We start from the raw sequence: 19,747 nt of genomic DNA, 5'->3' as shown, positions 1-19,747 counted from the left end.
ACTATAATGGAGTTGGGGAATTTCAGGTTCCGTACACGATAATCTTGAGAATTGTCACTCCCTCCTCACAGGTAAAAAGCTGAGCAAACTGAAAAATCAGCAGTTCTTCTTAAACGTGCAAGAGACGTGAGGTCACAGGCAAGCCACTGTCCCCAGATTGGCTGGACAGGTAAAGCGGAGAATTACCATACACTGGAGCACAATGCTCCAAGGAACCCACGCTGGGATTGGAAAACCTGAACTGGAATTGACAAATTGCTACAGTGAGGTGTGGCCACATCTGAGAGTTAAAACCTCCGGGAGGCCTGTGCATATGGGTCTCATGCTTTTGTGAGTTGTATCATCAGAAGCTCAACCAGGTTCTTGAAGTAAACATCAGAGAAAAATCACCTCATACTTACTACAGGGGAAAGAGAATAGGAATCATTTTTCAATATGTAGGTGCACTCTTCACTAGGTCTACCTTCCAGAGAAGCTTGTTAACTAGAGACTAACCAGGTGGGATTTTATCAGAGCCTTCTGACCTGGTGGAAAGGGAAATACCCAACTCCAACCTCCAGAACTGAAAAGCAAAAAAGAACAGAGTATCCAAGCACTATGGGACTTCCACAGAGGCATAAAATATGCATAACGGTAATACAAGGGGGAAGAAAGAGGAACAGAAGAACTATTTGTAACAGTAATAGCTGAATTTCCTCAGATTAATGCCAGACACCAAACCATAGATCCAGGAAGCTCAAGAAACACCAAGAAGGATAAATGTAAAAACGACGACGACAAAAACAAAACAAAAATAAACTCTACTTGGGCATAAAATATTCAAACTATGGTGAATCAAAGATTAAAAAGCAAACCGGAGTAATCTCCTTCCCTATGGAAGATCAAAGATAAGAATTATATTCAACTTCCCCTCAAACACCATGAAAGCAAGAAGTGGAGTGAAGTATTTAAACTATTGAGAGGAAAAAAATTCCATTAACCTAGAAGTCTATACTCTGTGAAATTATCTTTCAAAAGTGAAGAAAAAGTAAAGACCTTCTCCGACAAAAATTGCAAAATTTGTTGCCAGTAGACCTGCCTTGCAAAAAATGTTCAAAGTTCTTTAGAGAAAATAGTAGAGGTCAGTAACTCAGCTGTGCACAAAGAAAGGAAGAGCACAGTCTGTTTACAGGGCTCACACCTGTCATCCTAACACTCTGGGAGGCAAAGATGGGAGTACAGCTGGAGGCCGCTTAGTTGAGACCAGCCTGGGCAACGTAGTGAGACTCTGTCTCATTAAAAAAAAGCCAAACGTGGTGGCCAACACCTATAGTGCCAGCTACTTTGAGAGGCTGAGATGGGTCACTTCTTGAGCCCAGGATCCCGTTCAAGGCTGTGGTGAGCTATAATGATGCTGCTCCACTCCAGCCTGGGCAACAGAGAAAGACCTTGTCTGTTTAAAAAAATAAATAGAAAAACAAAAAGCATTAAAGAAGAAATAGTGAAGGTAGAAGAAAATCTTTCATTTTTCTTAATAGATCTAACATAACAGTTCATTCATAATAGTGACAGTAAATATGTCATATACACACACTTAAATATAAGTGAAATGAATGAGAGCAGTGATACCCAAGGGATGGGACAGAGCAATTAGGAATTAGGATTATTTTGTTATTATAGTGTGCTTGCATTATCAAGAAACCAGTGTAGTGTCGTTTGAAAGTGGACTTGGGTTACTTGTAAATTTATATTGCAAATTCCAAGGCAGCCATTTAAAAAAAAAAAAAAAAGAACTGATATGCTAAGAAAATAAATAATAGAAAATGCTCAATTAAGACCACAAGGAAAAAAAAAAGAGTGAAAGACAAAAACAAAGAACAAGGGCAACAAATAGAAAATAGTAACAAATATGGTAGATGTTAATTCAACTGTATATCATTACTTTCAATGTCAGTCCAAATGCGCCGAACTATATATTGTCTATAAGAAATCCACTTTAGATATAAAGACCTACATATAGATCAACAGTAAAGGGATGGAAAAAGATATAAATGTTAACACTAATTTTTTGGTGTGCAATGGCCTGATCTCATCTCACTGCAACCTCTGCCTCCCAGGTTCAAGTGATTCTCCCTCAGCCTCCCGAGTAGCTGGGATTACAGGCATTTGTCGTCATGCCCGGGTAATTTTTTTTTTTTTTTTCTATTTTGGTACAGACGGGATTTCACCATGTTGGCCAGGCCGGTCTTGAACTCCTGACCTCAGGTGATCATCCCGCCTTGGCCTCCTAAAGTGCTGGGATTACAGGCATGAGCCACCGTACCCGGCCAACACTCATTTTGAAAAATGGAAGTGGTGATATTAATTTCAGACAGAGTTGGCTTTACATCAAGGAAAGTTACCAGAGATGATTATTACGTAATAAAGGGGTCAATTCTCCAAGAAGATGTAACAATCCTGAAATGTATTTTTGCTAACAAAGCATCAGAATGCCAAAGCAAAAACCGATACACTTCAAGGAGAAGTAATTAACCCACTAGTATAGTTGGAGAGGTTAACACCCCTTTATCAGAAATGGACCAATTCAGTAGCCAGAAAATCAGGACAAAATTGAAATCGGCATCCTCAGTCAACTGTATATAACTGACGTTTATAGACTATTTCCTCCAACAACAACAGAATACAGAACATTCACCAAGACATACCATGTTGTGGTCCATAAAAAACACCTTAACAAATTTAAAAGAATAGGAATCAAACAAGTGTGTTCTCAACCACAGTAAAGTAGAAATCAATAATAGATGACTGGAAAATATATTAGGATATTAAACAATACACTTATACATAACACATTGTTCAAGGAAAAAATCTGAAGATTTCTTCGAATTTTTGAAGTAAATGAAAATGAAAACTTCTTAAAATTTGTGAGCTGCAATGACAGTAATGTTTATAGGGAAATTTATAGATTTAAATGCATACGTTAAAAAAAACAAGATCTAAAATTAATCAGCTTCCACCTTCGAAAACGAGAAAAACAACATCAAATTAAATTCTAAGCAGGAGACAAATAATGAAAGAGCAGAAATCAATACGTTGAAAACAGAATATCAGTAGAGAAAAATCAATGAAACCAAAACCTGGTTCTTTGAGAGAAAATCTGTCAGCCTCTAACAAGAAAAAGAAATACAGCAGATAAATTACCAATATCAGAAATGAAATAAGGAACATAACTACAGATCCCATGGACATTAAAAGGATAATAAATATTATGAACAACTCTATGGCCACAAATTTGATAACGTGGATGAAATGAACCAATTTCTTTAAAGACAGAATCTGCCAAAATTTGAACAAGAAGAAACGATCTGTATGGACCTGTATCTGTTAAATTGAATCAGTGGTTAATAACTTTTCAAAACAGGAAGTGCCAGGCCCAGGTGGGTTCACTGGTGAATTCTACCAAACATCTAAGAAGAAATTATACCAATTATCTACAATCTCTTTCAGAACATAGAGGCTGAGGAATACTTCTTAACTCATTCTATAGAGTCAGCATCATTTTAATACCAAATACCATTTTAATAACAAAATATTACAAGAAAACTACAGAACATCTCTCATGAACATAGATGCAGTAATCTTCAATAAAATATTAGCAAATTAAATCTAACAAAAATTGTGCACTAAAACCACATGGAATTTCACATATCCAAAGCTGGTTTAACATTGAAAAGCCAATTAACGTAATTCATCACATTAATGGGTCAAAGACTAACAGATGCCTCATCTAAGAAGATATAGAGATGGCATCGATGTATGAAATCATGCTTCACATCATGTGTCATAGAGAAATGCAGATGAAAGCAACAGTAAGATATCACTACACCAGAATCCAGAACACTATCAACACCAAAGCCTGTGAAGATGTGGAGCTGTGGGAATTCTCTCTCATTCATTGCGGGTCTTAATGCAAAATAGAACAGCCTTTAGGAAGACAGATTGGTGGTTTCTTACAAAACTAAATATACTCTTACCATATGATAAAGCAATTACACTCCTTGGCATTTGCTCAAAGGAGTTGAAAACTTATGTCTACACAAAAAGCCTGCAAGTAGATATTTAGAGCAGCCTTATTCATAGTTGTCAAAACTTGGAAGCAACCAAAATGCCCCTCAGTAGGTGAATGTATAAGTGAGCTGTGGTACATCCAGACAATGGGATATTATATGAGGCTGAAAATGAATGAGCTATCCATAAAAAGACACGGAGGAAACTTAAAGGGCATATTGCTAAGTGAAAGAAGCAATCTGAAAAGGTTGTTGTATGATTCCAGCTTTACAACATCCTAGAAAAGGCAAGACTATGGAGACTGTAAAGAAGATCAGTGGTTGCCAGGGGCCGGGGGGAGGCAGGGATGAATAGGCAGAGCAGGAGAATTTTTAGTATCATGTGATCTCTGTATGATACTGTAATGGTGGATACATGTTATACATTTGTCCAGAGCCATATATTGTACAACACCAAGAATGAACCCTGATGTGAATGATGGAGTTGGAGTGGTAATGATGTTTTGCTGTAGAAGTATCAGTTGTGACAAATGTACCAGTCTGGTAGGCAATATCGATGACAGGAGATGCTGTGCATATATAGGGAATACATGAGACATCACTATAAAGCTGGAAAATATGACACTGAGATGAAGTTGCGCTGATAGGCTTAACAGGTTGGAGAAGGAAGAGGAAGTCTGTGGGCTCGAAGGCAGATGAAAAGGAATTAACCAAAGTAAAGCCCAGAGAAACAAAATGAAAGGAAAGCCAACAGAACCTCAAGATCCTGTGATATGTCAATATACTTGTAATACAAGAAGGAAAAGAGAGAGAAGAGCAGGGACCTTTGAAAAAAGGAGTCAGAGTTTTCTCAGATTGATGTCCAACACCTGTGTCCGGCCCCGAGAAGTTCAGTGAATTCCAAGCAGAACAAGTATGACAAGAATCACATCCAAGTTCATGATAGCCAAAGTACTGAAATCCCAAGATTAAGAGGAGATCCTGAAAGGACTCAGAAGAAAAAGAGAAGTTACACACCAGAGAAGCATTTGAACAACGCGTGACTTCTGTGAAGATACAGTGGAGACCAGAAGACCATGGAAAGACATTTTTTAAAGCACTAAAAGCAGGAGAAAGGCCTGTCAACTCATATCCAGGGAAAATCTCCTTTATAAACAGGGGTGAAACAACACATTCCCAAATATGAAAGCTGAGAGAATGTGTTATCAGCAGAAATACACTATAAACGTGCTAAAGAATGTACTTGGCTGATTGCAAAGGATATCAGATGAAAGGTTAGCTCTACGAAAAAGAACCCTAGAAATCATAACAGTGCACTCTAAATTTTCTAGAAAATATCATAGAATATTTTAGTCTATGATTTTATGGTTTTTGGTTTTTTTATGATCTTATAATTTTATGATATAAAATCATACAATGTACACAATTCTCTATGCCTCCTTTACCTGTTTTGAAGTCCTTGCTGTACCATGTACCAGTAGTTTATTCCTTATTATTTATTTATATTCTATTTGATAGATATGACACATTCTGTTTATTCATTTACCAGTTGGTTGTTTCCAGTATTAAGCTGTCGTCGACATTTATGTATATATCTTTGTGTATGCATATAATTTCCTTTATCTTAAGTGGATGCCAAGTAGCATGATTGACTCTTATTGTAAGTTTAGGTTTAGCTTTTTAAAAACTGCCAAATTATTTACAAAATAACTGCACCATTTCACACTTCCACCAGCAGCATATGTGCATTCCAGTTTCTCCACATCATCACCAGCAATAGTTACTGTTATTTTTATTTCTGCCATTCTAATTGATGTGAAATGGTATATCATTGTGTATTTACTTTGCAACAATGAATGATGCTAAGCATTTTTAACGTGCTTATTAGCTTTTAATGTGCTAATTCCTATTCATAGCCATTTGTATATGTTGGCAAAATGTTCAGATTTTTTGCTCAGGTTTTAAATGTGTTGGTTGTCGTCTTATGGGTTACAGGTGCCTTATGTAATCTGAATATAAGAGTTTTACAGATGTAACGTTTCTCAGTGAAAGAACAATCTATTATGTAGCAGACAGAACAAAGCCCTTCCCCCAAGATACCCAGGTCCTATTCCTCAGAACTTATGAACCTGTTGTCTGAAGTGGTTAAAAGGGATTTTGCAGCTGATTAATTCGATTAATTTAAGATCTTGAGATGGGACCTTTATCCTGGTTTAAGTAGGTAGACCCACTGTAATCAAGAAGGTCCTTACAAGAGAAAAGAACTGGAGACTGGAGTGATGCACTTTAAAGATGAAGAGGGGCCAGGAGTCAGGGACACATGTGGCCTCTAGAAGTTGGGAAAGGTAAAGAAATGGATTCTCATTTGAAGCCTCCAGAAGGAATGTAGTTCTGCTGACACTTAGATTTTACACTTCTGACTTCTCCATCAATAGGATAATAGATTCGTGTCTTGTTATAAGCCACTAAGATCAAAGTAATTTGTTACATTAGCTATAGGGAGATAATCATCTTTTAAAACTTACTAGTTTTCTATTTTAATGAAGTCTATTTCACTAATTTCTATGGATTGTGTTTTTGGAAGTTTTAGTAGTCTCATGGTCTTACTGTTCTTTCATTTTGGTCTGTGACTCATTTGGAGTTAATTTTTGTGTGTGCAGTAGGGATCTAAGTGGGATTTTTGTTTGTTTTGGTTTGGTTTGGGGGACTTTTTCCCCCACGGTTTTTCTTTTTGGTGTGTGGGTACTCAGTTGCCGCAGCAACATTTGTTGAAAAAACAAACTACCTTTCTCTTACTGAATTGTCTTGAGACCTTTGTCAAAAATAAATTAACCATAAATACAAGGCTTTATTTCTCAATTTAATTCTGTTCCTTTGATGTATGTGTCTATTTTTGTGCTAATACCACTGCCTTAAAAACTATGACTTTATGTAAAGTTTTGAAATCAGATAGTGAAGTCTTCCAACATTGTTTCCCTTTTTTAAATTTATTTTGGCTATTGTAGGTCCTTTGTATTTCCAGATAAAATTGAGAATAAGCTTTCCATTTCACACACAGCCTTCTGGGATTTTATTAGGCAGTGCCTTGAATTAATGGAACAGTTTGGGAAGAATTGTCTTGATAATGCTGAGTTTTCCAATTCACGATCTTGAATCTATCTCCATTTATTTAGTTTCCATTTATTTGGATCCTTAATGTCTCTCAGTAATGTTTTATAGTTGCCATTGTACACATTCTGCACCTTTTTGTTAGAAGTTCAGCTGAGTGTCTTCTGCTTTTGAGGCTATTGTGAATGGAACGATTTTCTTTATTTTCAGGTTATTTCTAGTATATGTATATCTTTATCTTGTGTCCTATGATCCCATCAAACTTTGTTTTAGTAATGCAAAACATGTTTGGTGTACTTCTTGCCATTTTCTACATCCCAAGGTGATGTCATCTATGAATAAAGACACTTTTATTCCTTCCTTTCTAATCTGGATGTCTTCATTACTAAACTTGTTAATTTATTTCACCAGCTAGAACCTGCCAGATAACGTTGAATAAAAGTGGCAAGAGGGGACATCTTTGTCTTGTTCTCCATCTTAGGGAAAACGCATTCTAGTGTTTACCATTAAATACAATGTTAGCTGTGGCTTTTCACGAATGTACTTTAGCAGGTTGAGGAAATTGCCTTCTATTCCTGGTTTGTTCAGTTTCATTCTCTTGAATTTGTCAGTACTTCTCTATGTCTCCTAAGGTTAACATGCGGTTCTACTCCGTAATTCTATATGGTGTATGACATTAATTCAGTTTTGAATGTTAAATCAACCTGACTTCCTGTCCCCATGGTGTGTAATTCTAGTCACCACTGGTCATGCTGTATCATCCATTTCATATGCTGCTTGCTTGGTTTGCTGCTATTCTGTCGAGTGTCTATATCACATTATTCTGCAGGTTTCTTGGAAAAGGTAGGTGGGAGTGAGGAATGAAAGATTGGAAAGGGTTGTGAGAAGACGTTCTGGGGAGATGGTTGTGCTGCATATGGACACCTGGTTGTGTACCTTTCTCAAAAGTCTCAAGGCTGTGTCAGTTTTACTTTTTCTTTTATATAAATTGTGTAAGTTTTCTTAAAAGGCAGGGTGGGCCAGGCGCAGTGGCTCACGCCTGTAATCCCAGCACTTTGGGAGGGCGAGGCAGGCCGATCATGAGGTCACAAGGTCAGGAGATCGAGACCAGCCTGGCCAACATGCTGAAACCCCATTTCTCCTAAAAACACAAAAATGAGCCAGGCATGGTGGCACGTGCCTGTAATCTCAGCTATTTGGGAGGCTGAGGCAGGAGAATCGCTTGAGCTTGGGAGTGAGAGGTTACTGTGAGCTGAGATCATGCCACTGCACCCCACCCTGGGCAACAGAGCAAGACTCTGTCTCAAAAGAAAAAAAAAGCAAGATGATAGAGAATTTTCAGGCTCCTAATATTGTTGCTTGTCTAACAAGTAAACTTTTAAAAAAATTCCCAGACAGCATAAGTCGTGTGACAGTGGTAATAAGTGTGAATATTGTTTGCTATTATTGTCTTTTAAGAAGCAATCCTGTGTCTTAAGATTATTTGCTGTGACTCCTCCTCTCACCCAATGATCTGGAGCTGCTCACCTGAGCCGGCGCCTCCCATCACTCACCTGTAGGTAGGATTCTGAGTGTCATTCTTACGTTGAAGTTTAACAAATACACCAGCAATGTATTCTCAAAAACCTTGGTACTGCATGAAAAGTTATTAAATGAAAAATGTTCTCCTGAATTATAGTGAAAAAATGGATGTATTTTATCATAATCCAAGATATCCAATTTGTACAGATAGAAAAATCAATAATGAGAATGTATAAGAAACGAATACTGTAAAGGTGATTAGATTTGTGTGCAAAATGTGACATGAGGGTTTGTCGTGTGTCCCGGAGGAAAACGGGGAGGTGGAGAGGCCGCTCCATGTGAGGCACATTCTGCTTTCTCTCCTGTTACCATCACCAGCGTCTTGATCCTTAGAGAGCTGCATGGGTATCGAACACACCGAGGTAGAAATCCATCACCCTCATGGGTATCGAACACACCGACACAGAAATCACCTGCATGGGTATCTGACACACTGATGTAGAAATAAATCAGCTGCATGGGTATCTAACACACCAACGTAGAAATAAATCAGCTGTATGGGTATCTAACACACTGACATAGAAAGAAATCAGTTGTATGGGTAACTAACACACAGACGCAGAAATCACCTGCATGGGTATCTAATACACCGATGTAGAAATAAATCAGCGGTATGGGTAACTAACACACAGATGCAAAAATCACCTGCAAGGGTATATAACACAAACACCAACGTAGAAATAAATCAGAGCCCAGAAGAGCATCTCAGGACTAACCAGGGCTAAACATAGTCACACTGAGACTCCTGAGAGCCGCACAGGCCCTCCGCCTCCCCTTGCCCTCTCTCTTTCTGACTGACACAAGAAAACACTTGGTTTCTTCCCAAACTGCTGTGTAGAGGAAATGTGTCAGTGCATCTTTGAGATGACAGTATCAAACATCTTATAGCATGTTTGTATAAGGTGCTTTAGAAGAAAAATTCATTATGCTAAAATAAATGGCTCATTATCTGAAAAGTGGTTTAAATTCTCAAGAGTGTCTACGGCAAAAAGTCATTAAACAACTGTTCAGACTTGGGTGAAGTAGATCTGTGTTGGAGGGACTGAGATTGTGGTGCATGTTTTTGCTGCAATATGCAGCAAATCGCCTTTCTTCTTACACAGATACCTCTTCTGGCTCCGAAGATGAAGGCTCATTGCAGGGGGACTCCCAGGGCACCCCGACCTCCAGCCAGGGCAGCATCAACATGGAGCACTGGATCAGTCAGGCCATCCACGGCTCCACCACGTCCACCACCTCCTCGTCCTCTACGCAGAGCGGGGACAGCAGAGCTGCCAACAGGGTGGCGGATGTCATGGCCCAGACCCACATGGGTGAGCACGCTTCACAGTGTCTTTCTGTGCCTGTTGTCTAAATGCCTTTGCGTGTGCACGTTTTTCTCTGTTTGCATCGTGGCTGTGGAATCCCTTAGTGGAAAGAGCGCAGAGCCCCTCTGGCCCCTGGGGTGCTTTGGTTGGATTGTTTCCGGAAGATGCTTTACTGCTTCTCATGCCCAGGTCCCTCCCACAGCTGGAATTCCAGGGGCCTTATTACTGGGGAATCCCGCAGCCATATCCGAATTCCAGGGGCCTTCTGCTTATAAGTCCTTTTGTGTTCCTGGGGAATCCTGCAGCCATATCCGCTTCCAACTTTTCTTCTCACTTATGCTTCTGCGTGAAACCTTAACAGTCCCAGTCAACAGGACAGGGTTTTAAAGTGTGCTTCTCCTGACCACGGGAGTCATTTAAGGAAATGAGGGCTTTAAGCACGGCCGCTTTACGCTGCTGTCTGCCACAGGTGTTCAGATTTCTTGGGCGTGGCGCACTGTTTTGTGTAGGTTCTATGACAAGGGAGATCCTCTGTATTAGAAAAAGAACGAAGTTAGGATCACTGCCCCACAACGTTTGAAGATGTCGTGGAAAAGGAGTGAAGTGAGAATTAATAGAGGTAGAGTCGACGCGTGGGGGAGCCACGATGAGCCTCGCGTCGCTCTGCCTTTGAATGGTTCAGGAGTAAATGTTTTCCATCAAGTATGGGACTTGGGTTGAATAGGATTTGGTGTGTGTCTCTATTAAAGCAGTAACCGGAGACGACTGTGTACCACGTCGCCGATAACGGAGCACGAGCCACAGGCTCAGACCCTCCCGGCACCAGCTACCACAGGAAAGCCTGATCTCTGCAAAACCCTCAGTGGGAAGCAGGTGGACGTCATGTGTGATCAGATAGCCCACAGACACCCCAGAACCCCAGAATGTTCACTTCTAGATCACTGACTCCTTGACACCCAGAGGCGTTTAGGATTGACTTGGGTCCCAGCCCCTTCGGTGCTCACTGACACTGAAAGCGTCAGCTGTTTTCTGTCTGGAACAGGAGTTTGCTGTCAGGAGAGCTGGGTCTGTCTCACTTTTCCCAATAACTGCTGCTGGGATCTTGAAGTCCCTTCTCCTGCTTTAGGCTTTGAGTGAGGGGAAAAAAATTGAAAAAAATAATTTTTCTCTCTCAACTGTTGTGAGTATAAAGGAGAAAACAGAAATACTCTTTAAAAGTTTGCGAAGTAGTACTCAAATGAAAAGCAGTATTAAACTTCAGTTTGACACAGTTTCAGGAACATGTACACTCGTTTATGTGAATTAATAGCCCTACTTGAAATCACAGTAGGCTAAACATTGAACAGAAATGTGTGACTGTTACATATTTTTCCATAATAAAATTCCATGTGTATATTGGATCGCAGGATAGTGGCCGAGGCTCTGCCAGACGAGAACGGGGAGGCCAGACACCACCTCTGCCACTTGGTGGAAGCATTTGTATCCTCAGATCTTATTCAATTTTAAGAAAATGCACAGAATCTTACCAAGGAAAACACATATTTTTGAATAAATGAATCACTGCACTTGGGCCTCCCTTTGTGGGTTTACCCTTTCAATACTGGAGGAAGTTTTAGTACAAAGAATTAATGTATCCAAACTATGAGGGGCTCCTAACTCACGTACATCAGGGCTCAGTGTGACCCAAATGTAACTCTAGGGTGATCGCGTTCCGGTAATTTCTAATTGGGCACAAAGATAATCCTCCTAGACTATCTGGAAATTTTCTATAAGTTTGGGAATTTTTTGGAAAAGCCGTGACAAAATAATGAAACTTGAAGAGGAGAAATATTTTGTGTGGCAAAAGAAGAGAAGTAAAAAGTCAGATGTGCATTTGACCTTCTGAGATAATCAGAAGCCTGTGAATGAGAACTTAGCATCTGTGACCACGTGTGCGTGTGAGTGTTCTAAGGAGTCCAGTCACAACATAGTCACACTGGCCAACCCCCCCCCCCAGACCCTACATGGTCATAGCCATTACTATTCCCATTTGATGAAGAAACTGAGGCATGGAGAGCTTAAGGGACATCCCCAAATCCCCAGAAGTTTCCAGAGCTGGGTTTCCATTTCCAGGCCCTGGGCTCCAAAGCGCGAGTAAAGCCCTGGGCTGTGTGGACGGTGGCCGACAGGAAACGGGACCCTTCCATGAACACACACACGCTTCCTGGCACCCTGCCATTGCCGGTCTAACGTTATTCTAGTTAAAACGCCGCTGACGTGGCTCCTATTAGGAAATTGAGGTTTCACTAAACTCTGCTCCATTTTCGGCAACATGAGTTATGCTGGGGTCCCCCTTTGTGCCGGATGTGTGTGGCAGACGTGGCTGAGATCGGCTTTGGCTTCTCACGGCACCCCCAGACCGCGCTCCGGTCTCTTCCTGAGCTATGGCTTGCTCAACCTGCAGAACAAACGCCACAACCACCAGAAACACTCATGATGTGCTTCTTTACAGATAATCATTCTGCACCTCCTGATGTAACCACGTACACCTCAGAGCACTCCATACAGATGGAGCGACCACAGGGTTCCACGGGGTCCCGGACAGCGCCCAAGTACTGCAACGCCGAGCTCATGGAGACCGGGAATGGTACGTCCCAAAGCAGAGATGTGTTTTTTTTCTGGGAAACGGTTTGTGCTGATGTCCCGTTCTGTGCCCGTGACTGGGTGTGTTTCTTCCTGGGGTACAATCTGCTGCCATTTTATCTGCTGAATAACTAACAGTGGTTCAGCAGCTGAGAAATTCTTGCACAGGTGTTAAGACCGTGAACAGTCACTTAGAAAAGCAAGAAGAAGTTAAATGTACAACAGAATTACTGTCAGATGGGCCGGTATGTTGCTTTAGACTTCGGAGGAAAGAGGGTCTTTTTATCCATGTTGGACAGAGATGTCAGCGACTTGGTAACAGGCTGTGGCCGAGGGCTGCTTCTTCCTTCCTGTGGCCTGGTCTTGTTATGTTCTGATTACAGCGGCGGTTTGTATCACCTAGCCGCTGTTCTATTTAAGTCTTAGTCCTTCCCCGGAGTCATAAAAGTCAGTGTAGAACCTAGCAGTGAATGAAATACAATGCCCCCGTGTGAAGCCTCATCGAGCAGCCTTGGAATGGCATACTCTTGCAGTGCACGGGACTCGCAGGCGGACAAGGAGGCCTCTCCGAACCCCAACAGGTAGACAGGGAGGACTATCGGAGCCGCGACAAGCACAGTGGACAGGGAGGCCTGTGTGGACACAGTGGACAGGCACAGTGGCCAGGGAGGACAGCGTGGTTGTGTGGATCCACAGGACACTGTGGCGTCCAAGCACGCGCTCCCAGAGGAGAGGACCCTGTGGGAGCTGATGCTGGGAGCAGGCTGAGATTCCAGCGAGTAAGACTCCCTGTGACGTGCACAGCTGCCATCTGCGCAGCAGCTCCTGATGCCAAGATGGTCGTGCGATAAATGCACAAAGCACATCTCCAGCAAAAAGCCGCCGAGTGTCCACATCCAGGATATCCACCGAGGTGGCTTTTTAGTGTTAATACGATGAATGTGAGCAGCAGGTGGTCTGCTTTCTGGGTATGTGTGACTGTGCCACTGCAGTTTTGTTCTCATGTCTTGATGAGCATGAACGGTTCCTGACGAGGGTAGGTAAGGATGCTGTGACCTGAGACTCTGCAGTATTGTAGCTTGAGGAACCAAGGAGTTTTTCTGTCTTGCAAACCTGTCAGGGAGGATGTTCCAGGCTGGTGACTGCTCCATGAGGTATTCAGAGATCCAGGTTCCTTTCAGACTCCTGCTCTGTGTTCCCACGGACACGGCTGTCCTTGCTGTGGTTGGGACTGGGTGATTGCCATGCTGGCGGGGGAGGGTTAAGGCGAGAGTGGCCATGATTTACCTAATCTACATAATGACAGGGAGCCTGGGAGTAAAGTGTAGCCATGGCCTGGAGGATGGATGATGGATGTTGGTGAACGGGCTGGCTGCACTCACCGCAGATGGCCCCAGGGATGGGAAGGACGACTGATTATGCCATTCAATGGTACCTGGTTCTTTCAGATTTGGCTTCCTTATGGATTTTCTGCTGTAAAGAGGAGAGAGCCTGTGGTTCTAGGCCAAACATTTCACTCATCTCGTAGCATCTTGTATCCCTTAGCCAACATTTTTGTCAAGTTTCAGAAGTCCTATCAAACTGGCAAGCATTTCTCAGTTTGGTTTAATCATTGGATTTTATATCTGTGTCTGCATGTCTATTTTACATCTATGTGGTTATTTGACACTCTGTAGTACCTTTGTAATAGGTTCTATTTGGTGGAAGTTACTCTCAACAAACCTTGCTGCTACTTGAATTTTCAAGGTTGCAAGTAGAAAGGAGGGAATAAAAACCACATCTTCTCTAATTTTAAAATTTGTTGTTCCTCAAATCACACCAGAAGTACAGATACTACAAATTATAAAAGCAGTCAGAATCAAGGTTAAGAGATTTCTGGGTGATTCTGGCTGATCAGCAGTATTTGCTGAGGTGTGTGCAGCAGAGCAACATGCCAAGAAGCCCGGCACGGGGGAGAGTTGGAAGGCCAGGCTGTGACTTCGGAGGTGCTGTTGCCTCAGGAAGAGGAGCTAGATGTAGAGAGGATAAATGGCCACAGGTGTGACCACCGCCGTCCTTGCCGCGGTCCGGGGGCCTTTGTATGGGGCCCTTTGTATGGGGCCCTTTGTGAGCTGAGTTATGAACCAGATGAAGGCTGTGCAGGCGTGTGAGAATCCAGGCCAGACTCGATGGGTGGAGGCTTGGCAGAGGTGAGGGGCCAGACAGCCTCGCTAAATGTGCAGTGGGTCACTGCAGACAGTGCCCATCAGTCACCAGACAGACCGGCTTGATCTTCAGCCCCCATGGCAGCTGCCTCTACCTGTCTGCCTCCACCTTCTGAGTCCTATAGGCGTCGCAAATGTGTGGTTTTTAAACAGATTTGGATGAGTTGTTTTCTGCACAACACACTTTGACAGACGGAGGCTGGTTCTCCACAGTGGCACCAGGGACTTGGCAGGGACTGGTGGGACAGAGCCTCAGAGCACAGCACCAGCTCCCTGGGCGAAGACGGTGCCTGTGGGACGGAAGAAAGAAGAGGCACACAGTGCTGAGGCGTGAACTCTAGTTTGCTCTTAGACATGACACACATGCCTTCTGGAAGTTTGCATGAAGCACTGCTAAAGCCACCAGTGCGGACAGGTCCTTAGATCAGGAGACTCAGAACACAGTTGTATTTGAAATCCTTCACATGCTGCAGTCTCTTCAAAGAGGACTACAAGTCATCTCTAATAATGTTGTAAAATTAATTTTTTATTAAGTGCCATGGCTTTTTTTTTTTTTTTTTTTTTGGTGGGGTAGGGCCGGTGTGTGACAGTAAAACAATAGATGCAGTGACACAGCTGGTGGGTGTTGGTTCTGGGCCCCAGTTGGGCAGTTGTATGAAAAGAAACCGAAAAGTCTCTACAGTGGTATGAACTGAAACACCTGGATTATGTGTTTTCATGTATTTGACATAAATGCACACATTCGTACACTAAACACATATTTTTCTATATGTAATAAAATTCACACCTTTAAATAGTTAACATATATTTTATTTTAGGACCTCCCCCATGATGTGAAGACTAATAGCCACTCCCTCTCCCCCCCCGGATATTAAGAGCCACATCGCAGGGCAGTGAGGCACCCCCCGCGAGGTGGGGACTAATCGCCACCCCCTCTCCCCCTCTGGCTATTAGAAGTCACCTCGCAGGGGGGTGAGGCACCCCCCACAAGGTGGGGACTAATAGCCACCCCTTCTCCTCCCGCTGGCTATTAGGGGCCATGGTGGACTCACAGCCTGTTTGATATTGTGAGTAATATCATCTCCCCCTCTGGAAATTATGAACTCTTTCACAGATGGGTGTATACTCTGTGTGTACACCGTCAGAGGGTGTACACCCGTCTGTATTGGGAGTAATATCATCCTCTTCCTCCCTGAATGTTAAGAAGAATATCCCAGGATTGTTTCTACTCCCTGCATTATTGGGTGTCATATCCTCCTCTCCCACGTGGAAATGAGAAACAATATCACTGGGGGCGTGTACACCTTCTGTAACATTTAAAGTAATATCATCCCCTTCCCTCCAGGATCATGGGAACAATATCCTGGGGGGTGTACACTTTCTGCCATATAGGTCATAATATCATCCCTCCCACCTTGAAACATTATGAAGGACCATCTCACACGGGGTGTACAACCCTTGGTGCGATATTGGGAATGCAATTATCCTTTTCCCGGCATATTTGGAAAAATATCAGAGTGAGTGTACCCCTCCTGCCATATAAGGATTACTATCCTCTTCTTCCTTTCTGGATATTAGAAAGAAGATCACACGTGGGTTTGCACTTTCTTCGATATCTGGAGTCATGTCATCCTCTCTTGTCTTGAATGGCAAGAACAATGCCTTGGGGGGGATGTACACACCCTGTCATATTGGGAGTAATATTACACTCTCCCCTCCTTGATAATTAGGAACAACATCCCATGCTCTCTGTCCCTGGATATTAGGAACAACATCACAGGTAGGTGTACACCCCCTGTGGTATTAGGAGTAATAATATGATTATTGAACATCCATGATTGATATTAACAATTATCAATGATACTATTAATAGGATACCGTTATTATGGATAATTATTTTAAATATATGATTATGCATGCTTAAAATAATTGTTAATATTGTTTTATTACCATCACTTAGTATTAAGTAACATTAATTGCTGATATCATTATTTTATTAATGGTGATATTACTATTGATTATTAATGCTAATCATTAACATTTTTAACTAGTATATTACTATCTTTATTGTGATTATTAATATTGATGATTACTCTTAATTTTTCTTATACTTATTAATAATTAATAGACTTGTTCGTGATATCCGGCGGGGAGAGGATGATATCACTCCCAATATCGAAGAAAGTGTACACCCCACTATGATGTTATTCCTAACAGCCAGGGGGTAGAGGATGACATTATTGAAACTATGGCAGTGGGTGTACATCCCTTCGGTCGTCTTGTTCCTTATATCCTGGGTGGGAGAGGATGATACGACTCCCAATATGGCAGGGGGCATAGACCTCCCCCGTGATATTGTCCCTAACATCCAAAGGTGGAGAGGATGATATTTCTTCTGATTTCACAGGGGGTGTACACCACCCCTATGATATGGTTCCTAATATCCAGGGGGTGAGAGGATGATATTAGTCTCCATATTGCAGGAGGTGTACACTCCCTAGTGATATTGTTCCTAATATCCAGGGAGGGAGAGGATGATATCACTCCCAATATCGCAGGTTCCCTATATCCTGGGAGGGAGACGATGATACTAGTGGCAATATCGCAGAGGGTGTACACACCCACTGTGATACTGTTTCGAATATCCAGAGGCAGAGAAAATGATATGACTCCCAATATCACAGGGGGTGTACATCCTCCTGTGATATTGTTTCTTACATTCAGGGAGAGAGGATGATATTACTCCCAATATCACAGGGGTTGTACACACCTCCTGCGATATTGTTCCTAATATCCTGAAGGGGAGAGCATATTACTCTCAATATGGCAAGGGGTGTATACTTCTTTTGTAATATTGTTCTTAATATCCGTGATGGGAGAGGATGATATGACTCCCAATATCGCAAGAAATGTACAGCTGCCTGTGATAGAGTTCCTAACATCTAGGTGGGGAGAGGATGATATTACTGCCCATATCTCACGAGTTGTAAAACCCCTTCGATATTTTGCCTACAATCCCGAGGGGAGAGGATATTATTCCCGATAACGAAGAAGGTATACACTCCCCTGTGACACTATGCCCAATATCCACATTGGGAGACGATGACATTACGCCCAATATCACAGGGGATGTACACCCACCCTGGGATATTGTTCCTTGTATTGAGAGAGGGAGAAGATGCTATTGCTCCCAGTAACGCAGGGGCTGTGGCTGTACACCCCTCCTGTGACATTGTTCTTAATATCCTAGGGAAGAGACGATGATACTACACCCAATATTTCATGGGCTGTACAGTGTCCGCTCAGAGATGTGTGGGGCTCTCTTACACAGGTAACTCCTTCTCTAACTTTAGCCACATGCTGGTCATCCAGGGGCCTCCTAAAATCCAGGAGCATAAAACCAAGTGGAATTTCTGAGAACCAAAGATGGTACATGGCTCTGGTTGGGCTGCCACAGGCAGTTTTGTGAAAAGACAGATGTATTTCTCATAGTCCTGGAGTCTGGAGGTCCAAGGTCAAGGTGAGTTCAGGACTGGCTCCTCCTAAGGCATCTCTCCTTGACTGTCAGATGGCATCTTCTCTTGTGTTCTCGTGCGGTTGTCCCTCTATAGATGTCTGTGTCCTGATCTCTTCTTACAAGGGCATCAGTTCTAATGACTTCGTTACCTTAATCACCTCTTTAAAAGGCCTATCTCCACATACAGACACATTCTGAGGTCCTTGATTAGGACTACAACCTGGGAATCTTGGTGTATGCAATTAAACCTGAAGCAGATGGGGTCTTATAACCTGTGTCACCCAAGCTCATGCCAGAGCCCCATGAGGTAGCCCCAGGTCCCCCCTTTGATATGGTTTAGCTGTGTCCCCAACAAAATCCTGTCTTACATTCTCGTGTGTTGTGGGAGGATGGAAGTGACAATTTGACAGCAGAGAAGACAATTGCTCCCAGGGAGGAGAGAGGGGACCCCAGACCTCCGAAGTTTGGAGGGTCCCAGGCCCTGGGCAGAGCAGGCAGCCCCACCCCTGTGACACCCCTGACGATGGCTCAGGAGTCGGAAAAGGTGGAATCATATGTAGAGGCTGGTTGGGGAGATAGGAAGTTGTCGAATGAGTTTTTAAATATTTCCATCAAAATTCTTACTGCACCCTTGGTGTTGGTGGGGACCAGTGGCTTCTCCATGTGCCTGGCTTCTTCCTGGCTCTGACTCTGGGAGCCTGGCCTGGCCTAGGGCTGCTGGTTGGATTCATTGCTGGCAGCAAGTGGAAGGTGGAGGAGGGAGAGGAGCTGTCCTCACTCCTCTCTTACTCATGCCTGTCCACGTTAGCAGCCCCTCCCCAGGCATCCCTTGCCCATGATCTGGGGAGTGCTATTCTCACTTCCCTTGGGCCCTGCCCACCGATCTCCAAAGAATCCCGTCAGTGACTCCTTTTAATCACCTCTTTGCCTGTGACAAAGTCTTCTGGGACCTCCTGACTGATACAAGGGGAAGCCTGGCTATCTGTGCAACTTGTAAAAGTGAAGTGAGTCATTCACACTGACATGTATCTACAAGTCACACAGCTTTGCAACTGGAGTGACTTTAAGCTCATCTAACCAAACCTTCCATGACAGATGAGTACACCCAGAATCATAGGATAGAAGTGACTTGCTCCCATCTGCGTCGGCCACGCTGAGACTCAATCGCGGAGTCTAGCAAAGCACACTTCGTCCTCCCTTAGAAGGAAGATCCTGCCCGCACGGCTCACCTCCACCTACCCTAGGTCTCCCCCACCCTCCCTTAGAGGGAAGCTCCTGCCAGCGTGGCTCACCTCCACCTACTCTAGGTCTCCCCCACCCTCCCTTAGAAGGAAGGTCCTGCCAGTATGGCTCACCTCCACC

The 19,747-nt window shown here is 42.9% G+C and overlaps 1 protein-coding gene across 2 annotated transcripts in view; it reads left to right on the top strand.

Moving 5' to 3' along the window:
- LOC139361650 (disco-interacting protein 2 homolog C-like) overlaps window positions 1-19,747 on the top strand; it is a 35,386-nt gene that overhangs the window by 5,658 nt on the left and 9,981 nt on the right. For both annotated transcript variants that reach the window (XM_071090381.1, XM_071090382.1), the window contains exons 2-3: window positions 9,839-10,048; window positions 12,534-12,668. In XM_071090381.1, coding sequence (XP_070946482.1) covers window positions 9,839-10,048; window positions 12,534-12,668 — 345 coding nt within the window. The remainder of the gene's footprint in view (window positions 1-9,838; window positions 10,049-12,533; window positions 12,669-19,747) is intronic.

Source organism: Macaca nemestrina, unplaced genomic scaffold, assembly GCF_043159975.1.
Source record: "Macaca nemestrina isolate mMacNem1 unplaced genomic scaffold, mMacNem.hap1 Scaffold_83, whole genome shotgun sequence".
In the NCBI taxonomy this organism is placed as follows: Eukaryota; Metazoa; Chordata; class Mammalia; order Primates; family Cercopithecidae; genus Macaca; species Macaca nemestrina.
Note: the sequence above shows the minus strand (reverse complement) of the source record. Positions and strands in the feature narration are given on the sequence as shown.